Consider the following 21,782-nt stretch of genomic DNA (forward strand, 5'->3'; position numbering starts at 1 on the left):
TGCTTCCTGCACGCAATGTAACACAAATATATCAAATGACTCGCGGGGTCAACGGTCTTGTATGAAAATAGCAAGTAATGCCGTTTCAGCTTCGAGCACATATCCCTTACATATTGTAAGGATCAAATAGTACTGACAAAATAGTTGATTGAATTGAAAGAAAAATACACTAAAAAAACACTGCATTTGTATTTAGCAATAAAAGACACATCAAAAAAACTTTCTTGTATCATTTCATTATCATTAATATAACAAATCGCCTTCTTTTTTTTTGTAGATTTTAGCAGGTAATCTACACTGACTTTTAAATACCAATTAGTCTTATTTCGACTACAAATAATACAAAAAATTTAATTCAAAGGCGAAGTTACAAAAACCGTCATTATATACCACATAGGTACCATATCATTATATAAACATATTTCATACAATACGTCTTGCTAAAAGATATCTCATTATGAGTCAAATATCAAATTTAGCACAACTCTTAGACGACGGAGCTTTGTAATAACATTGTTATCGAAATGAAAAAAGCTTTTGTATGTACTTTCTCTTACTTTCATACTGAAATACGATTTCATTGACGTTTTAGGATGTGTATTGTCGCAGTTTTTTTTTTTTCATTAAGGCAACTTTTTAATAATTGATAAGAAATATCAAATTACAACATTATACATGACTTTAAATAAAACAAAAACCGTTGTCTATTTCATTCATTTTCAATCAACCACTCTGGTCATTTATTTTGTTACAGAGCTATACAATTATTAGTCCCTCGTGTGAAGTATACTTATGAAATGGTTTTAAGTATACTTGACGCCCTCAAGATGGATACAAAGCATGAAATTTTTCGTAAATTTTTCCCAAAGAAATTAGCTGTTCATACACACATAAATTTTTTTTATCTTGTAAAAATATACTCGTTAAATGATCAACATCTAATAGTAATTATTAATCTAGGCCAAATACAATAATATGGTGTTAGTTCAAGTATTCGCAGTATTCAAGTACATTTTTTATTAATTTTAATCAGTTTAAGTTGTATTATTTGTTTTATTCTATCTATTTTATATGATATTAAATAATTATAGTAACTTTTACACTCGTGTTTGATGTGGAAAAAAAATATTGGCGTGTTTCAGTTAAAGTTTTATATAAGTTTTTTTCAACAGCACAAAATCTATTTAAAACTACACGGTATAATTTGTATGTAAATCGAATTTGTTTATTTAATTATAAATAGATATTTAATCGTAATGTACCTATATCATTTTTATAACAGCAATAATCAAAGTACTATTTTTTCGTTTGTCAGTATGGAACATTTTTTTTATGTGAGTATTATAAAGTGTTGCGCGAATCCGGCGACAAGCACGCGAGTGACGGACCCGCTACGTTACACTTTCAACAAAAAGTGTTGCAACAACAATAACAACATGACAACGCAGCGGGGCCGCCCCTCGCCCCTCGGTCCGAATATCGATTAATTAAATTAATTTGTACAAATTTTACTCTCACGCACCAATATTATCATATTAAACACACTATACATCTTATAGGGTAGTCTTAACATTAATAGGCTATGTCAAAGGACACTATTACAACTATCGTAATGAGGTACAATTTATAGGATAAATATCGAGAGGCGTCGTATCAAACGTTTAATATACGCTTCCGATGCTAAAACATATTCTCACCGAATTTTATTAAGTTTCCTGTTCGATACTACTACTGTTCTTTCGTTATTTTCAAATTGTGCACTTAAAATTTTAATTTACTTTTTAACTCGAACATTCTTCTCTGCTGGCACGCTCCTTGTGCAATAAATTAATGTAATAAATGCAGAGAGGATGGAGGAACGGTCCTCGTTAAGGATAAATTTAAACTAGTATCGAAAAAAAAAACAGAGTCGACGACCTCGGTTCGGTCTCATTGAAGTCACACAGTGACAATGTAGAGGGCGGTCAAGTATGGAGACGAACTTTTAAATACAATATCTACACCCGCGTCCGTCCCCGCCCCCCGGGTCAGTCGCGACACGAACCGAGCCCACCGTCCGGCAACACTCCGATCCGTACTACAAGTTAATATTTACATCGCCGTCCGCGTGGAGACGTACTCGTATTCAATAAATAAAGAAAATCGCATCGAAGATTTTACTAGCTACGCTTAGAAACTATGATTCGATGAGTCGGGCGCCTAGACGTCCGACCTGAGGTAGATAGAGGTTTCGCGGAAGCACGCGCGCGGCTCCCTACACCTACCCCCCTTCCGGCGCGACTCCGCCACCATCGCGCTGTACCCTTACGCAGTCCCAGGATCGTGATATATACGTAGGGACATTGTTTCGGGCTAAGGGTACGCATGTTCGTTTACAGGTGGGAGGAGTTTCGTTCGATTCGGGTATCAGTGGTTTCGAAAACGAGCAGAGTGCGAGTCGCGCAGCACGCCGTTGGGTCCCTTGATGGCCGGTGCGGGTGCGAGTATGGGGGCGGGGGAGGTACCGGGCGGAGGGAGGGGCTGCAGAGGCTCGGCCGCCGCGTCGTCGGAGCCCCGGGACCGCAGAGAGGACAGCTCCCGCACCCAGGACGCGAGCCGCCCCGACACACCGAACAGGTTCGACACGGAGCCCGTCGCCACCGCACCCACATCCACCTCCGGGAGCTCTTGTTCCTCATCTGTATCACGAAGGTGGAATATGAAATAATTTGCGATACAAAACATAAGACAAAAGGAAGCATTCTACCATTTCGATTTTGCACTACGATAGATTTAATTTTGAACTTAATCGATAGGTACTAACATAATTTAGCATAACTGTACCTAATGAAGAACCTACTTTAAAAAAAAAGTAATCTAATGATTTTCGTTATAAATGTCCTCGTTCATGCATGAAATTTGGAAAAAATCAAAGGGTTCTACATACATAAAATTCTAATAGCTAACATGGTTCACTCAGAAAATGATAACAAAAGTGCTTATTGCTCATTTTAATCCGGCATGCATGCACTACTTACAGTTTCTCATTGTGCCGGGGGCTTGACACAAACGTCTATTGTTGGCATGAATGCAAAAGAAAATATTTAACAAATAACTTAATTATAGTATAACAACACTCTAAAATATAATCAATGTTATCATTTACTGCAGTGTACCTTTTCTGTGCAATTAAATGATCATGCTAATTGATTGTTGAAAACCCATAATGGTTTACCATCAGCATGGATTGAAATAATATTTTTTAAATTTATGTCATGTACAAAGAATGGAGCTGTAAATATAAATTGTCTATCAAAAAGTGTATTTCACATTCATCTGGTCAATAACATGCACTTCTAGCTTCAGCAACATTTAGGCAGACTGACTGTGAAATTAAAAGTATGACGTCTATGTGTATAAATATTGTATATAATAAATATAAAGACGATGTAACTAATTTTATACACTGCATTCGTATATATAATATAACAACACAATAAATGTTCATCAAATCATTCAGTAAAAACAATTACAATGATTCATCGCTAGTTTTTGGTGGTATAAATGAAATCAACATGCAATGGAAAAGAAAAAACGTTCAAGTATATAGAAAAGTTACGGTGGCATAGTTATTTTTTACAGCATTTAAAAAAAAACTCATACAATTGTCACAATAAATGTAATACATTGAAAATGTACTAATGTATTATAAAGTATATTTATATTTAATAGGTAAAAACTAAATAAGTACGTTCCATTTTCTCCTCTATTTGTTTTCCAAACTTCTTTTTTTCTAGTAGCATAGTATGAGCTTTTGTAAAATTTGCTTTTAAAAATCAGTTACATTGTTTTTTTTTTCAAAATCAATGAAATAGAATGAATCAAAGAGAAAATGTATGGTGTCAATGCTTATGGTCAAATTTCTATTATGAAGCGACATTGGTAATGAATATAAACACATATTAATGTTTTACAGCTAAAGCGTTCTATGAAACGGATTAATGCGACTTTTTTTGTCTCCATTATGCTGGTTGTCAATTTTACTTCAAGTTTTAATTGAATAAAAAATAAAAAATGCTAGGGTCACTAACCTAGCGCAGATCGCTGGAGGGCGTACAACTCCTGCCCCTGCGGCGAGTGGAAGAAGCTGCGGTGGCGGAAGTAGGGCATGGCGTGCGGCACCAGGTCGGCCACCAGCTGTAGGAAGGTGGGGCGCGCGGAGGGGCGGTGCGTCCAGCACGCGCGCATGAGCTCGTACAGCCGGTCCGGGCACTGCTCCGGCCGCTCCATCACGCCGCCCTCCACCACGTACCGCAGCACCTGCTCGTTCGACAACCCCTGCCAAACCAAACCAACAATCATTCGATCGCCTCGTTGGCAGAGTGACTAGTGACACTGACCTTTTTTTACACGCTTTATATTAGCTTCACTTGTATGTACGTTTGTAACTGACTCATTTAGACGCGATTTTGACCCACTTTAAACCACACTTTTCCATAGTGAAAATTAACCTACAGACACAGCCCACTGAGTTTCTCGCCGGATGTTCTCAGTGGGTCGTGTTTCCGACCCGGTGGTAGATTCAGCGAAGTAATACCCTTGCTAGGGCTAGTGTTAACAAAATTGCCAGGCTGAGCCCCGTGAGCTCACTTATTCGTCCAGTGAAGCTAGGATAATCCTTCAAGATTTCTGGCATAGTTATGGGAAAAAAAAGTTAAGAAACAACGAACGTTTCCATTGCTCGCTGTGTGACGTTTGCTTACGACAGCCTCTACTGAACAATGGTCATGCACTCAGTGGTGACTCAGAGTTATAATTACCTGATAGGGTTGCATCGCGAGCGTTGCCATCTCCCACAAAACAACCCCGTAACTCCAAGCGTCACTGCTACTGGAAAAGACCTGGAAACCGAATGAAAACATTAAGTCGTTTCGTCAGTAGACGACTATGTATTTATTAGAAGCCAGCGCGCGACACTTACCCCGTCTTTTAAGCTTTCGGGGCTCATCCACCGCACCGGCAATAGGCCTTTGGTGCCTTTCCTATAATAATCAGTCTCATAAATATCTCTGGTCATGCCGAAGTCCCCAACTTTGACGGTGAGGTCGCCGGCGACCATACAGTTGCGCGCCGCTAAGTCGCGGTGCACGAATTTTTTTGCCGACAAATATGCCATCCCGTCGGCTATTTCTATGGCCATCTGAAACAGAAACATAATCGAATTTATGAATCGTAGAAAATTTAAAAATTCCACCATTCATTCATAATAATAAAAAACATCAAAACATCCGCTTTCAATCATTAAAAAAACTAAATAAAAAACAATTCATTGTCTTATACCGAACGTAAAGGAATTAAAATGACATGTCAGGATATTATTAAAATTTAGACGTAAAACAATATTAATTTATAAAAAATAAACATTTACAGTTAAACGCAGCGAATTTTTTATATATGTAATAGGCAACTAAATTAAGACCAAACAAAATTTTATCGAATGCGATCAGAAATCAACAGCCCTATCATTGGTCTTATCCGTGTTGAGCTCAAAAATCAACACCCTGCAAGTTAATAAGCAATCAAAGAAAAAAGAAACAAAATTAAATTCAGTCAAATCCACCGTCATTTACACAAAGCATACTCGATCCTGTAGACCGAATGGTAAACAGTCGACGTCGCCCAAAAGTTCCCAAAATACGTCATTACGGATCCTCCCGATTCATTAACGGTGCTTTTAGGTATCACAAGCACCAGTTACCGTCCTTGTCGAACCCGTCGCTTGCGACGAAGGACTCGACGAGCGAATTAACCCACAGACACAGCCCACTGAGTTTCTCGCCGGATCTTCTGTGGGTCGCGTTTCCGGTCCGGTGGTAGATTCTGCGAAGTACTGCTCTTGCTAGGGTCAGTGTTAGCATCACTCCGGTTTGAGCCCCGTGAGCTCACCTACTAGTTAAGGTTCCGCTGAAATAGCCTCTCAAGGCTATCAGCTTAGGTAGGAAAAAAAAAATACACAGAGCTTTGTCTAGTATGACCTCGGTGTGACCTCGTACCTGCAAGATGTTCTGCAGCGTGGGCGGCACGGGCGGGCTGGAGGGCAGCGAGCCCTCGGCGTCGGGTCGCATGGAGCGCAGGTACGTCTTGAGGTCGCCGCGCTCCATGAGCTCCATCACGACGAGGGTCGGCTGCCCGCGGGAGACCACGCCCAGCAGCCGCACCACGTGGAACGTGTCAAACGCCTTCATTACCGACGCCTCGTTCAGGAACTCGATGCGCTCCCTGCCCAAAACGTTCTTACATATAACTATATACTCAACGCGGTATCGATTTGTTAGTCTTCAAAAAAAAGACAAACGATCAAACAATTTCTTCTAGATTATATAGTGTATTTTATCTGATGTTCCAGATAAAATACTTTTTTTCATTGCCCTTGTAGGCAGACGAGCACACGGCCCACCTGATGATGAGTAGTTACCGTCGCCCATCGATTTCAGGAATGCCAGGGGTAGAGCCAAGACGTTGCCTACCGCCTAAATAATAAAGTAGTCTTAATTAAACTGATTTTTGGCATTTAAATTTTAAAATTAAATGCCTTTGTTAACAGAACTCAGAAGCAAAATTCAGACGTATCTTTCCACAACCACTAACGTGTATATAGTACGTTCTATTCCACTATACTACACGCATATTATTCCTTCACTTTGGAGTACTTTCTCTTGAATTATAGGCGTTCGTCGGCGCTCGTATTTCGTAGAAAAAGAATCAAGGTTCAACTACACGACGTACCTGTCTGTCGCGTGCTCGTTAACGGTTTTGATGGCGCAGCGCGTTTCCGGTTTCCCTTTCACGATTTCCTTGGCGATCCCTTCATACACCTAAAAACCGAACATTAATTTAATTCAAACCTGCTTTTTATGTGGTTATAAATTGGTGTTGTTCCCGATTTTTAAGTCAGGTTAATTGTTATTATAATTCATTTGATAATTCGAATTCGGGTATAAAGGGCAGTTCACGTATTCACGCTTCGACAACCGCCAGACTGTGTATCCGCCATTAAAACAAGTCACACTGAGCTGATGTCGTTTTACTATAAAATATATCTACACGCTACAACCCGGCCATCCTATGACTTCATAGTCTCCATATATCTATAGGTATTGTAGCATCATAACTTGTAAAGAACAAAAGCAACTGACCATCCCATAGACACAGACCACTGAGTTTCTCGCCGGGTCTTCTCAGTGGGTCGCGTTTCCGATCCGGTGATAGATTCTGCGAAGCACTGCTCTTACTAGGGTCAGTGTTAACAACACTCCGATTTGAGCCCCGTGAGCTCACCTACACACGTTAGGGTGGAGCTGAAATAGCCTCTCAAGGCTATCAGCAAAGGTAGAAAAAAAAAACAAAGCGACTGACCATGCCAAACGATCCCTGTCCGAGTTCTCGGATGAAGTGTATGCTGTCGCGTGTGACCTCCCATTCGTCGGGCACGTAGACAGTGGGCACGTACTCCGGGTTGACGCTGGCGAAGAGCTTGCTCGCCTCGGCGTGGGACATGAGGCCGCGGCGCGCGTACCACACGGCCGCGCCCACCAGCAGCGCCAGCACCACGCCGCCCGCCCCCACGCCCCACGCCCACGCGTGCCCGCTCTCCGATACTCGCTCCTGCACACCAACGCGCACACGTAAACATTATATCTCAATCCTTCTGCAAACTCACGAACCCATCTTGTATTTTACATTTACGTTTCAAAATAATTACAGAACGATGTATTATATTCTATATCTGTAGCTTCTTTTTACGAGAAATATATACATACATTTGATAATTTGTTTTATGTATCTCTGTCATATCTTATATATTATGGATTGTTTCTTCGTTAGAAAATCACGCATGCATGTACTGATGGTAGGGCCTCTTATGAGTCCGCACGCGTCGGTACGACCACCTTGCATTTACGTTCTAGACTCCGGTAACCACTTAACACCAGGTGGGCTGTGCGCTCGTCCTCCAATCCATGCAATAAAAAAATGCAATTACCACTAAGTGCATGTTAGAACGTAATAGTAAAACTGTTTAAAACTCAATTCTTTAAAGTTGTTAATGGTTGGTTAATTACCATAACACATACCGGTATAAATACGTAGATTTCTTCGGAAACGTTTCCTGCTCCGCTGACGGTGATCGGTGTGACCTTGACGCTGTAGTTGCCCGGAGATAGGGTCTTGAGCACGTAGCCGTGCCCGTTCGCTTCGTAGTCGTCTACTGTTATACAACTCTGTAAACCTACATCCGGGCCCTGCGAATTCAATAATGTGTACTTATAGTATACAGGGTGTTACAATAAATATCAATGTCGATTTGTTTTGATATTTATTTTTGCAATTATTACTTAATCCATCGATATTCAATAGTTTTTGGGACAACAAAACAATTCTTATTCCATACACAAATTTTAATTAATTACAGTTCATAAAAGCAAATGTATAAAATTCCTTTTCAGATTTAAACCACACCATAATTAACTTATTGTTTTCCGTTATGTAATTTTTATATTATTTGTACAATTAATTTTGTTCTGCTTGACTTGCTTCTTTATGTTTGGATAGAGTTTTAGCTACAAAGTTTACTCATATTTTTCATAAGAATACTAGCTGTACCCGTCCGCTTCGCTGGGCATTTAAAGTTAACATTATTATTTCTCACCCCCACAAATATTCTCATCATTAACGCCCCCGCAAGTGGTGTAGAGTCCAACACTCATTTAAGTATAGCCTATTCATTAATTACATGTATTTTCTGCATGGATACCAAGTTTCAAGTCAATCGGATGCATAGTTCAGTAGTTATAACGGAACATCCGCCAAACCACTGTAGATTTATATATTAGTATAGATTGTATCTACAAAATATATCAAACCTGCGCACTGTCCTCGATTCGTGAGTAATGTACGTTGTACGCGACCACAAAACCGTTCGGATTGAGGGGAGGCTCCCACGTGACGTTCACTTCGGGCAAGGTCTTGTTAGCTGGCATTATCTCCACTTGGAAGTTACTCACAACGTCTGCGTTTGCTATAAAAAAAAATTTAAAACAATTGGAACAATTTTCAAGCGTGTAATAAGATAAACTTTGCTTGATCATATAAACACATCGTATGAATAGGAGAATAGGACAATTGAACATTCAATGTCAGCTATAATCAATTCTAACTAGTCAGGTCATAAGTATTGTCACACAGTAAAAACTTTTCTCTTAGAATGCTGGCCACAAAAAAGTTTATTGAATTCGAATTTCGAATTGTTCATGAAAATAAAAATGTATATTTTATATGGGTGGACGAGCTTACAGCCCACCTGGTGGTAACTGGAGCCCATAGACATCTACAACGTAAATGCGCCATCCACCTTAAGATATAAGTTCTCAGGGTCTCGAGTATAGTTACAACGGCTGCACCACCCTTCAAACCGAAACGCATTACTGCTTCACAGCAGAAATAGGCGGGGCGGTGGTACCTACCCGTGCGGACTCACAAGAGGTCCTATCACCAGTAAAAAATGTGGTACGTACGCAGTTCTAAGGTGCGGAACGTGTTATAAGCGCGAACCGAGCACCAGTTCTCTGTGTAGACCATATCGGTTTCGTTCAAGTCCTTGTTGCGACACGCCCATATGTTCACGGTGTACCAGGTGAAGTGACGCATGTTCTTCACGTTCAACGTCCGAGTCGAGCCGTCCAATTGGTAGTATAAAGATTTCACGTAACCTGCAAAAATTTTTAAATCCATTTAATATTTTTAAATATTTTATTGTACCCCCAAACGCAAAAAACAATAGTTCGGAAACCTGCTTGTCCATATTCCGTAAATGGGTATTATCGTGTTTCCCATATGGATGGAACGACCTGTTATTCAATTGAGACTCATATGTATTTCACATAAATATATCCAGTTGTATAAAGATCGTTTACTTTTTCAATTGCGGTAGGGATCTCAGACTTATTAACATTTTTCTTGTGACGGAAATTATTTAAAAAAAATGTTTATGTGTTAACATTTATATTAATCTTTTTTCTGTTTATATAAAAGATAAATTTAAGTAAAGCCTACTGTAACTAAATCGGCTTTCGGCTACGTCTTTAATAATTTATGCTCGAGTGAAATTATTGCAAGTTTCACGCACGCGTAATGTTTTAAAAACATCAACAAACGAACAGACAGTAACGATTTTGTTTGTGTAACGTTACGTTGCTGACGTCAGATGTCGGTGATAAAATCAAATAAATCTTCTACGAACTACGTTTACTAAATAAACATGGCAACACCACCTTTACGATTTAAAAATAAAACGAATTATTTAACGAAATACATGACGTCTGCATTTGACTGCATTTCGACTGTGCGTCTATTTACTGAAAATAAATAAAACAATCATATAAATTTTACTGCATGCATTTTATTACAATGTGAACGTGCTACTTGATCCTGGTACCTGATCGGTTTCGTTGTAGTTTTAACTGGCGACTGCCGTAAAAGCTAATTTCATGCAAATGCTGTCGTAAAATGCGACCGGTAATGTTTGATGCTAACATGCTACATCGCTTGGTTCGACTATTATAATAAAATAAAATAAAAATTATACGATGTTACAGTTTACGACGCGTTAAGCGCGCTTGATGAATTAGCTTTTAACTATGAATTTCTCATTGCAAGATTTCAGAGCGTAGGATTACAAGCAGAACTTAAAAACATTATCTTTTGTATATCTCGATTTTGTTTAAAGTATTCGATTTTTGAATCCTCCCCTTCCAAATTTCCCGCCAAAAGATTTAAAACTGTCACCTAACGTCAGAGGTGAATTAAGAACCGAGAAAAAAGTCGTCACTCCTTAATATTCGATACTAATGACAATTGCTTTTAATAAACTCGGTGCTCATAGATCAAGCTAGCACGCCAAGAAATTCAGGTTTAAAATATTAACAGTAAATCTATGAAAGCATCGCGACGCGGCGGTGACGTGACGATCGGGCATGCAGCGACCGAAACCGTGACAACAATAATGACAATAAAATTAATAAAAATAATAATAATAACAAAATGATTCGTGTATATTTAACCTGTTGCGTTGTCCTTTACGACGCAAACGTTAGGCTCGATGCGACGGCACTTTACTGAAACGAGAACGTTGAGATGGTCGTGATGATTGTGCGCGCTGACAAGCATGACATAGATGAAGGGTAAGCACAGAGAAGGCGGCTTTTAGGCGAGAACGGGACATGTTAAATGGTCGCGTATGATGAGCGGCGTCGAGGTGTCGGGACTGCCCAGGTACCTTCGTCGTCCGTGATGTTGGAGTAGTTGAGGCCGGGTCTCGGGCTGTTGTTCTCGGTCAGTTTGACGAGCATGCTGGTGAGGCTGTGGTCGACCGACCTTTTCACTTTGCTCGTTCCGTCGATAGACTTGTGTATTTTCGGGTTCACTCGTTCGGATTTCCTGTAAACCTGAGGAGTTTTTGAATAATTTGTAAATTCAACGGTCGAACCCCTATCTCGGAATAACAAAAGCTAATATGGCTTTAAAATGTATATAGATGTATTTATGCACCCACTAAATAATATGTGTATACACTAATGAAACCCGGCCATATTTATTTATCGAAACTACTCGCACGCCATCTGTCGGTGTTGATAGTATTATGACAGAAACTTTCCTTGGAGTGGTAATAATAAATGTACCAAGTGCCCTCGCAATCGGATAAATGGTCTTAAAATATTTATACTTCACATTTTTCAGCAAAACGAAACATCAATATTCATTTAGTAATTAATTTGACATTTATTAAATTTTAGTAATCTATATATATATATATGTATATAAATAAATTGCTGTTCGTTAGTCTCGCTAAAACTCGAGAACGGCTGGACCGATTTGGCTAATTTTGGTCTTGAATTATTCGTGGAAGTCCAGAGAAGGTTTAATATGTGAAAAAATATAAAAAAGCTCGGAATTATATAAAAACAAACAATTTTGTTTATCCTTTGATGTGTCCCCTTGATGTGTCTTTTCTTTATCGATTGGGGCACTACGAAGTCTGCCGGGTCAGCTAGTTAGTAATATAAGTCGGTAATAAGTTTGTTCATCACCTGATTTTGCAACTCGTTCTCGAAATTGATGCTGTCGACCCTCTCCTCCTCGGCGCGAGTGCTGAACCTCAGACTCGGTTTGGCTTCCTCTTTGCAAGCGCAAAAACCATTTTTCACGTCGCCGGTGATTTTCTCCTCTGGAGTTTCGGGCGCTTCTTCTAAACTAGCTTTGATCATGTTAGCCAAGATGCTCGCTGTAACAAATAGTTTAAATAATGATCTAACAATTTCAACAAATTGACATGAATAAAATCACAAAAAAAAAGTTGAATGAACAAAAAAACTATATTTTATTTTGTATTTTATAGAATTTCTATTTTTTATTATTTCTATTTTATATTCTATTTTCATATTAAATTATATATAGGTTATAAGGTATAATTTTATAAACATCAAATTCAATCTGATATTTCTTCTTCTTCTTCTTCCAGTGCCTCTTCAATCCTGATAGTTGGCCGTTAGCTTTCTGTATTCCTTTCTGTCAGCAGCCAACCGGAACAGCTGTTCGACGGAGGCAATACCGGTCCACTCCCGGATATTCCGGAGCCATGACTTTTTTCTTCGCCCAGCACGTCTCTTTCCGTCCACTTTGCCCATAATTATCAGCTGCAGCAGCATGTATCGATCGTTCCTGAGCACGTGGCCGAGATACTCTATCTTGCGCTTTTTGATAGCAGGCAACATTTTCCGGGACATATGAACATATATCTGATATTTACAAAATTGAATTTGAAGTTTATTTATTTATTTTATTTATTGCTTAAATGGGTGGACGAGCTCACAGCCCACCTGGTGTTAAGTGGTTACTGGAGCCCATTAGACATCTATAACGTAAATGCGTCACCCACCTTGAGATATAAGTTCGAAGGTTTCAAGTATAGTTACAACGGCTGCCCTACCCTTCAAACCGAAACGCATTACTGCTTCACGGCAGAAATAGGCAGGGTGGTGGTACCTACCCAAGCAGACTCACAAGAGGCCCTACCACCAGTAAGCGGTTATCTATACTAATATATAAATCTACAGTGGTTTTTACGGATGTTCCGTTATAACTACTGAACCATGCACCCGATTGACTTGAAATTTGGTATCCATGTTGAAAATACATGTACTTAATGTATAGGCTAATATTTATATCAGTGTTGGACTCCTCACACCAGTTGCGGGGGCGTTAATGATGAGATTCTTTGTGGGGGTGAGAAATAAAAATGTTAATTTTAAATGCCCACCGAAGAGGACGGGTACAGCTAGTTAAATCATAATATAAAATTGACACATACGATTGCCACAATAATTGATGTTGCCGGCCAGTATCTGCGGCCTGTTGTAGCTGTTGGCCTGCACTTCCACGTGGTACAGTATGATCGTACCGTTCGGCATCGTCGGCGGTGACCATTTTATGAAGATCGAATGCGGCGTCAACAGCTCCACAGTGACCGCGGTGGGTGGACTCGGTTCTGTGAGGAGACAATCATTACATTTCATTTAAGAGAAAGTATACATTTTGTTTTTTGTTTATCTATGGCAACATTAAGATAATTACATACAGGGTGTCATGGTTTTCGGAGGCAAAACGACTATGTATGCGGCGTGTCAGTTGCTTTTTAACACGCTTTTATTAGCTTGACTTGTCCTATCTAAGTAACGTTAACGTTATAATTTTAAGCAATGTTAAAACGTCCGATTAAGCCAGAACTCAAGACTAATACGCGGCAACGAACGATTGCAGCACACCCTGTATTATTCGTTTGACCCACTCACGCATCGGCAAGGTCCTGAAGTAAATGATCGAGCTCTGGGCCCCCTTCCTGTCCTGTATCGTGGTGTAGGTCTTCACGTAGGCCGCGTATCTGGTGTAAGGCCTCAGCTGGGTGATGGGATAGAACAGCGGCTGCATGTCGGCGCACGGATTGAATATAACCTCCGTTTTGTTCCTGGCGTGAGAGGGCTTCGCGTTGCGGTTCACTTTACGAGTCTCCTCTATTGGCTTGTCGAGTACTTTCCATCTGAGAAAAATAATAATATTTTGAATAAAATTAATTACGCCTGTAGATATCATAGAATGTATGATATTGTTACGCGCTGTGGTTCGGGATAAATAAAATTTCACAAAAGTACAACTTAAAAACTGTATTCAACACTTAAAACACTTTAACACTTCACAAACACTTTAAAACTCTCAATTCGCTAGTTCCGCTTCGCTTCAGGTGATCCGTTCGCTGTTTCGCTTCGAGTAGTTCTGATTACTGACTGACTGCGTGCCATCTCTACAACGATTTTATAGCCGATACCGCATCCCTAGAATTATCGAGAATATTCTACACATCTCTAGTCGTCGTTTCCGCTATCTGTCAATAGATGGCGTTGTAATTCTCGAGCATTATGGATCCTTCGATATTCGTTCGACTATTCGGCGATAGATGGCGTTACTCTTACCAGCGTAACAATATGTAAACTAAAACACTAATCGCGCCAAGGAAATTTTGAAAGTAAGTTTGCAAATCATTATAAATTATTATATAGTTATATTCAGCCCGATAAATCCAGTCTAATGAATTACGTACACTTAACACTTTTTGATGAAAGACTTGCACAATGAAGGTCTAACTTTGTGTAATAAATATCATGCCCAAAAAAAATTACATAATTAACGCTAGAAAGAAGTTTTGTGAACCCGCACGGTTAGGTACCACTACCCGGCCTATTTCTGCCGCGAAGCAGTAATGCTTTTCGATTTGAAAAGTGGGGCAGGCGTTTTACTATACAAACTGAGACTTAGAACGCACGTCTCAAGTTGGATGGCGGTGTTTACGTTGTTGATGTCCACGGGCATCAGTGACCACTCAACACCAGACGGGCCGTGAGCTTAGCAATAAACTAAAGAATACATAGTCAGCAGTACTTACATATCAGAGCAGGCATCGCGTTGATCGTACAGAGTTACGTTCTTCTCGGTGGCCATAAAGTACAGCGAGTATCCGAGCAGCTTGCGCATGTCGTCGGGACAGTACACATCCCAAGTTAGTACCACTGCGATTTGCGTTAACTCCGACACGCTCAGCTTCAGGACGTCCGGGAGACCTACGAAATTGACATTATTCTTGCTATTTCACTTTACAACCGCGCGACAGGCAATAGCAAATGTATTGCCACGTATGTATGTATGCATTATTATGGAATTTTAAGACCAAATATTTTTGTATGGGTATATGTATGGACAAGAAGTCTCGCTTCGGACCAATATTCTACCGTGAAGTGGTCACGCGTTCCGAAGTGTGGCACGGCACTTAAGCAGCGGAACCTCGTTAACATATAAGATGGAGTTATGGTGTTTATTGACGGTCATTATTTAACACCAGATGAGCGGTGGGCTTGACGGACAGCTTGTTTAATGAGTTCAATTGCATATCTAACTTAACACGTGTGATTTTAGGGCGGCGATTCGAGGTTACGGCCCATACAAAACTAATTCCTGTTTCAGCTCTAGGACCAATTCTATCACACCCTGTATCAATGATTGTTGTTCGATTGAGGTTTTGTTGTATTTCAAAACACCCAAACTACCTTTAAGATAGGCATGGCATCGACCCGAAAATTAAATTCACAGTACAACGACTATTGTATCGATTATATGTGAGTCGCCAACAACTCAATTATTTAGTACATATTTTGACACGAATTAATGTCGCGCTTATTATTTCCAATAATTCAAATACTTTACAGTTTTCTTGTTCGCGCCAGACGATGCCACTCATCATTTAAATATTTTTTCTAACTACCGTCTCAATTTTTATTTTTAATATTTCGTACGTGGGTTTTTGTTCAATTTTTAATTAATTAGAACAATTAAACGTATACACATGTGCAGTTAGGACATAACGTATAAAACTTTTCTATAAAACTACCTCCATACGTACTTCTGAATTACTTACAAGATGCCTGATACCCGTTGCTGTCTTGGGACACTTCTAGTTCGGTAAAATTCGTTTTCGGATACGACATATTCATAAGCGGCATCAGTTGACTGTAGCACAGCTTGGGATTCGAATGTATGTAGCAGCTACCGATTATCTCTATAGGTCCGTAAGTGGACCAGTCCCATAGCAGCTCTAGATTCTCGTTGTTTATTATATGCAGAGCTTCCCCTCTGTAACAAAATGATTAATTACTTTATTGTTGAAGTGAAACTTCTAATGCGACTTCCAACAAGGTTGCGTTAAACGTTTAACGCTACCATACTAGAAAGAGATAGAGCGAGAGTGAATGCGTGGCACTCGAACGCATGCGCGTAGCATACCTGTTACAGGCCAGCGCGAGCGTTAGCAACGAATAGCGATAATATATATTATTATTTATTTTTCTATCTATAATTTAAAATATATATAATATAAATGTTGAAGATCGCACCTCTTATACACAGCATTCCCTATTACAAGAGAAACCTGATTTAAGGATCATCGAAAGAAGTTTCACTTCATTAACGTGCACCAAGTTGGACGCGCACCGTTTTATATGTTAGTCTGAATGCGAGCTACGGAGTATCCCGAAAAATATATCACCGCTGATACTTGACCTACGTAGTACATACTTACAATAATATTACAAAGGGTTCTTTGACTCGATGTGGTGCTTTATTCACAAAACCTATTTATATGCAAAAATTGATAGATAATATGAATTCATGTTTGATTTCTAAAAGATTCGCGGCCGGCTATGATAATAAAAATATATTTAAAAAAAATCTTTATTTTCTCAAGAACTACTTAACGGTAGAAGTAGAAGAGACAAGAGTATGAGAGACAAATATTGACAAACAAAAGTATGAAACTGAAATTACAGACTCACTTATCTTCTGAAGGATTCGCGATAATTTTCCTGAGTTTCTTCAAAAACATCAACGACACTAAAGGATACGACCGCGTCACTTGCAGACATCCGTGGATCTCCCTTATTTCGCCCAGCGCTGATTCCAACAATGATAGCGTCTTACCTAAAATTATTATAATTTTTTTTTTTATTGCCTTTTTTAGGCAGACGAGCATACGGCCCACCTGATGGTAAGTGGTCACCGTCGCTCATGGACGTCAGCAATGCCAGGGGCAGAGCCAAGCCGCTGCCTACCATAAAGTACTCTCCGCAAGCCTCGTTTGAAGAAGGACATGTCATAGCGCTCGGAAAACACCGTGGAGGGGAGTTCATTCCAAAGCCGGATGGTACGTGGCAAAAAAGATCTTTGGAAACGCACTGTCGATGAACGCAGCGGTTCCAGATAATATGGATGAACTCTGCTCCGATGGCGGGAGGTGCGATGATAAATAGGAATTAACGTCTTTACGTGTGTAATTTTATTGTCGAACGACATTTACACATTACTGAAATAATCATTTGAGGTTATTACAACGAACACAGGTAGTGGAGCGAACAGTAAGCTCGCGCGGGTAGATACCACCATACTGCATGTTTCTATTACGATGCGTCTTTGCGTTTCGATTTGAAGGGTATGACAGTTATACAAGAAGACAACGAGGATGGCAGATTCGTGTTGTGATGTCCATGGGCTACGGTAACGAATTGATACGAATCATGAAAAGTAGGCTGTTTACGCAAAGAAAAACAAATTAAACGGCATGTTGATATTGCAATAGAAAATATAACGGTTTTTTTTTTTAAAGTTCGATATTTCGCTACAGACGTTATCATTCAAAACGTTCAACGAAATTCGTTAATATAATTCAAGCCATGAGTGGATGAAGGGGATATGAAACAATTTGTTAATTTTGTGAAAACGTGCAACAAACTTTTGTACTTTTATATAACTTAATTAACTTCTTCGTATATAACTCCTTCATCAGATGCAATTTCCAAAAATAGTCTTTAAGCCCGGAGTTTTAAGGTCTAATATGGTCTATAGCCTCATAACACCTTCATTCAATGTTAAAAGTCAAAATTCTTTCATCCCTCATGTCTTGAATTCGAAACAGTGCTATGGTCCAGTATAAACGTACCTCCGCTGGAGCGAAGCGTGAATTCCATTTTGCCCTTAATGTGCGTGCAGCCCCGGAACTGCTCCGCGGTGGCGACCGAGTCGATCTTCCCGCCGAGGCACTCGCGCACGCAGCCGGACCGCGGGCACGGCTGGCACGTCGCGTTATTCACGTCACCCACCTGCCGTTCAAACAGTCTCATTCTGGTCACCGTCCTCGTCGAACCTGTCGCTTGCAACGAAGGGCTCGACGAGCGAATTAACCCATAAACACAGCCCACTCAGCTTCTCGCCGAATTTTCTCAGTGGGTCGCGTTTCCGATTCGGTGGTAGATTCTGCGAAGCACTGCCCTTGCTAGGGTCAGTGTTAGCAACACTCCGGTTTGAACCCCGTGAGCTCACCTACACACGTTAGGGTGAAGCTGAAATAGCCTCTCAAGGCTATCGGCATAGGTAGGTAAAAAAAAGCTCATTATTTGAGGCCGTCAGCGCAAAAGTGGCCTAAGCTTACCATAGTTATTATGGAGCAACGAGGTTTAAGTTTTCATTAATTTGAATTTGAATAGGCAAAAAAAAACAATTCGCACAAAATTATTTTTACACTTACAAAGCCATTTGCCATCTATGGGTGAAACTATGGATAGGCCGGTTTTGCATAAAAATTTATTATATTTTAAATAAGCGTTATTATGAAAAATTGTTATATTTTAAATAAGCATTATTATGACAAATTGTGGGTTAAGCCACCTTTACGCTGACGGCCGCGTACCATTTTATTATTATTGACAAATTCATTGACAGTGTTACGAAATGAAGCATCAGTTCATGTTTATCCATATTCAGCGTTAGTCAGTTTAACAAGTACTCACCTCCATATAGCCACTCGGACACATGAACAGACAGCGGCTGTTGTTGAATATCTTATAGGCGGGCACCTTGATCGCGAACCGGAAGTACGTGGAGTCCGCGGCGCCGACCGGCTGCGGCGGGGGGGACATCGAGCGACACTCCTGTTCCGTCACACATCTCCGGGACAACTGCAACGCAATCAGTTGTAAACAAACGATCGTGACGTCATCTTACCGAAACGTCACAGCTGTGGCTTGATGTAGTCGAGAACTGCATAACATATCATATTGAGTCTGGCAAATTATTTGTGTGTTTATTTGCTTGGGGACTAGCCATTCCAATGCAATAGAGACCCCAATCTCATGTCTCAAACCGAGCAGCAGGATTAACGTTGTAGTTCGCAGTACTTCAAACAAATTAAAACTAAACCATCCATTTAAGCCAATAAAAAACACATATAACCAACTGTAACTACGGGCGGCGCTAAGTAATCGAGAAGAATTTATTTGTTTACAAAAATGCTTTCAATGACTTTTTTTATTGCCTAGATGGGTTGACGAGCTCACGGCCCACCTAGTGTTAAGTGGTTACCGGAGCCCATAGACATCTACAACGTAAATGCCGCCACCCACCTTGAGATAAGAGTTCTAAGGTCTCAGTATAGTTACAACGGCTGCCCCACCTTTCAATCCGAAACGCATTACTGCTTCATGGCAGAAACAGGCGGGGCGGTGGTACCTACCCGTGCGGACTCACAAGAGGTCCTACCACCAGTAATAACATTATTTTAACAACATCACTTCGAAATCGATATTCGTTGGGCCATACCTCGAAAGTAGAACCGGGGCAGGACTCCATACAAGTCATCTCGGATCCGTATCGAAACGAGAACTTCTTGCAGACGAAGCAATTGCTTGCGAGCGGTCCGTCGCATCCTCCGAGACAGGCGGAGTTGCAGCACGTGCCGTTCGACATACAGCCGTGGTCGCCGCAAGCGCTCGGACATACTGTTCAAACGATTAATTAATACGCTTTTGAGGAAGACTTAAACGACGGAGGGAAGATCCTCCACCGAGCGGATGATATTTGCTCGATAGACCGACGGTCCGAATGTTGTTGTTCAGAACTTGTATATATGCGAGCTTATCTTGAAAATGTCGTAAGCGAGATTCAGGCATCTGTCACAAATATCTTGCGCTGTATGATGGCTACCCGCCACACGCTTTAGTCACAACCAATTAAACCCTTTCATCGTTCGCTCTAATGCGTTCATTTGTTGAAACAATACGCGCGCATGACGTCCCAGCGATAACCGAGCATTCTTTCATTTAAATAAGGAACAAAATTAAATATTCATCAACGTGTCCCTCATTCCATTGAGGTTGACTTCTTTTTTTTCTTTCTTTTTTTATTGCTTAGATGGGTGGACGAGCTCACAGCCCACCTGGTGTTAGTGGTTACTGGAGCCCTTGACATCTACAACGTAAATGCACCACCCATCTTGAGATATAAGTTCTAAGGTCTTAAGTATAATTACAACGGCTGCCCTACCCTTCGAACCGAAGCGCATAACTGCTTCACAGCAGAAATAAGCAGGGCGGTGGTACCTACCCACGCGGACTCACAAGAGGTTCTACCACCAGTAATTACGAAAATTATAATTTTGCGGGTTTGATTTTTATTACACGATGTTATTCCTTTACCGTGGAAGTCAATCGTGGAAGTCAATTGAGTACGTATTTCATTAGAAAAATTGGTACCCGCCTCGGATTCGAACACCGGTGCATCGCTTCAACACGAATGCACTGGACGTCTTATCCTTTATGCCATGACGACTTACTCTCTACTACTACTACTTCTCTCGCAAATATGTTACAAACAGTATAGGGGCAGACGCAAAAATAATCGGTGCATGTCATCTCTGGATCGTTCTTATCTTTAACCGTGGTTCAGTTTCAAAACCTGAATGAGGCCCGAAATAGATGTTTCATTTTCAGATCCGTTATATGATCCGCTTTAAGTTTAGAATCAGATAATTTTAACGTTTTGGCTCATAAACTATGCAATACATTTATTTTGCTCTTCATTATTACAAAATCAACGGTTGTATCACAATTAATGCGGAATCGTAGGGCTCCCATTGTACTCGTATCGTAAGATGTCCATAGACTTCCAGAGCCTCTCAACCCTCGATGAGTCGCTCATACAATAAGTCTACATCTATTGCAATTTATTTAAAAATTAAAAATAAATACATTAATATTTTTGCAACGCTTCGTTCAACGACTAAACAGTTGTCTTGTTCATTGGTTTTCGAATCGTGAGAATCTAAAACAATAGATAATTATAAAATTACACACTCACTCTTTTGGCAGTGTTTCTCGTCCCAGCAAAGCAGCTTCCCTTTGGTGTCAGCGGGACATTGCGGCAACGATTGCCGATGGTCCTCCTCAACGCGACTCTGAGCGTTGGGGCACAAGCCGCACAGTCTGGTATCATAGTTAGACTGTAACAAACGTAAAATCGATTAAAACACTGAAATGCAAGATCAGGCCTTTATAAAACTCTGAATCATGCTCATTCAAGACAAAACTGGCAAAGTTATAATGGCCCATTCGAACATCTTATGATGCCAAGCGGAACTAATGCGGAATAAATCCCACGGTCCGCGACCAAAACTAGTTTTTATTAAGGAACAGCAACAAATTTCGCGCGAGAACAGCAAAGCTGTCATACGTTCACACAGACATGCCATGCTGTCGCGTGCTGACGCGACCAAAACATCTTAACAGGCCGTCAATGCTCTATAAACATTTACAATTTTATTA

General features: G+C 40.3%; 1 protein-coding gene across 3 annotated transcripts in view; it reads right to left on the reverse strand.

Annotated features, from left to right (window-relative positions):
• Positions 1-609: 609 nt before the first annotated feature.
• InR (insulin receptor) overlaps positions 610-21,782 on the reverse strand; it is an 86,485-nt gene continuing 65,312 nt past the window's right edge. For 2 of the 3 annotated variants that reach the window (XM_089727800.1, XM_089727802.1), the window contains 21 exons: positions 21,319-21,460; positions 19,783-19,961; positions 18,975-19,142; positions 18,128-18,287; positions 16,968-17,112; positions 16,055-16,269; positions 15,029-15,203; positions 13,884-14,128; positions 13,403-13,579; positions 12,123-12,316; positions 11,312-11,480; positions 9,552-9,746; positions 8,901-9,055; positions 8,112-8,279; positions 7,396-7,644; positions 6,766-6,854; positions 6,033-6,258; positions 4,961-5,179; positions 4,800-4,880; positions 4,071-4,317; positions 610-2,678 (listed from right to left, as the gene is read on the reverse strand). In XM_089727800.1, the coding sequence (XP_089583926.1) occupies positions 2,407-2,678; positions 4,071-4,317; positions 4,800-4,880; positions 4,961-5,179; positions 6,033-6,258; positions 6,766-6,854; positions 7,396-7,644; positions 8,112-8,279; positions 8,901-9,055; positions 9,552-9,746; positions 11,312-11,480; positions 12,123-12,316; positions 13,403-13,579; positions 13,884-14,128; positions 15,029-15,203; positions 16,055-16,269; positions 16,968-17,112; positions 18,128-18,287; positions 18,975-19,142; positions 19,783-19,961; positions 21,319-21,460 (3,870 nt within the window). In that variant the 3' untranslated portion in view covers positions 610-2,406. Of the gene's footprint in view, positions 2,679-3,017; positions 3,053-4,070; positions 4,318-4,799; positions 4,881-4,960; positions 5,180-6,032; positions 6,259-6,765; positions 6,855-7,395; positions 7,645-8,111; positions 8,280-8,900; positions 9,056-9,551; positions 9,747-11,311; positions 11,481-12,122; positions 12,317-13,402; positions 13,580-13,883; positions 14,129-15,028; positions 15,204-16,054; positions 16,270-16,967; positions 17,113-18,127; positions 18,288-18,974; positions 19,143-19,782; positions 19,962-21,318; positions 21,461-21,782 lie in introns of all 3 variants that reach the window. The other variant, XM_089727801.1, reaches the window with a different exon arrangement.

Source organism: Bombyx mandarina, chromosome 05 (genome assembly GCF_030267445.1).
Source record: "Bombyx mandarina strain Sakado chromosome 05, ASM3026744v2".
NCBI lineage: Eukaryota > Metazoa > Arthropoda > Insecta > Lepidoptera > Bombycidae > Bombyx > Bombyx mandarina.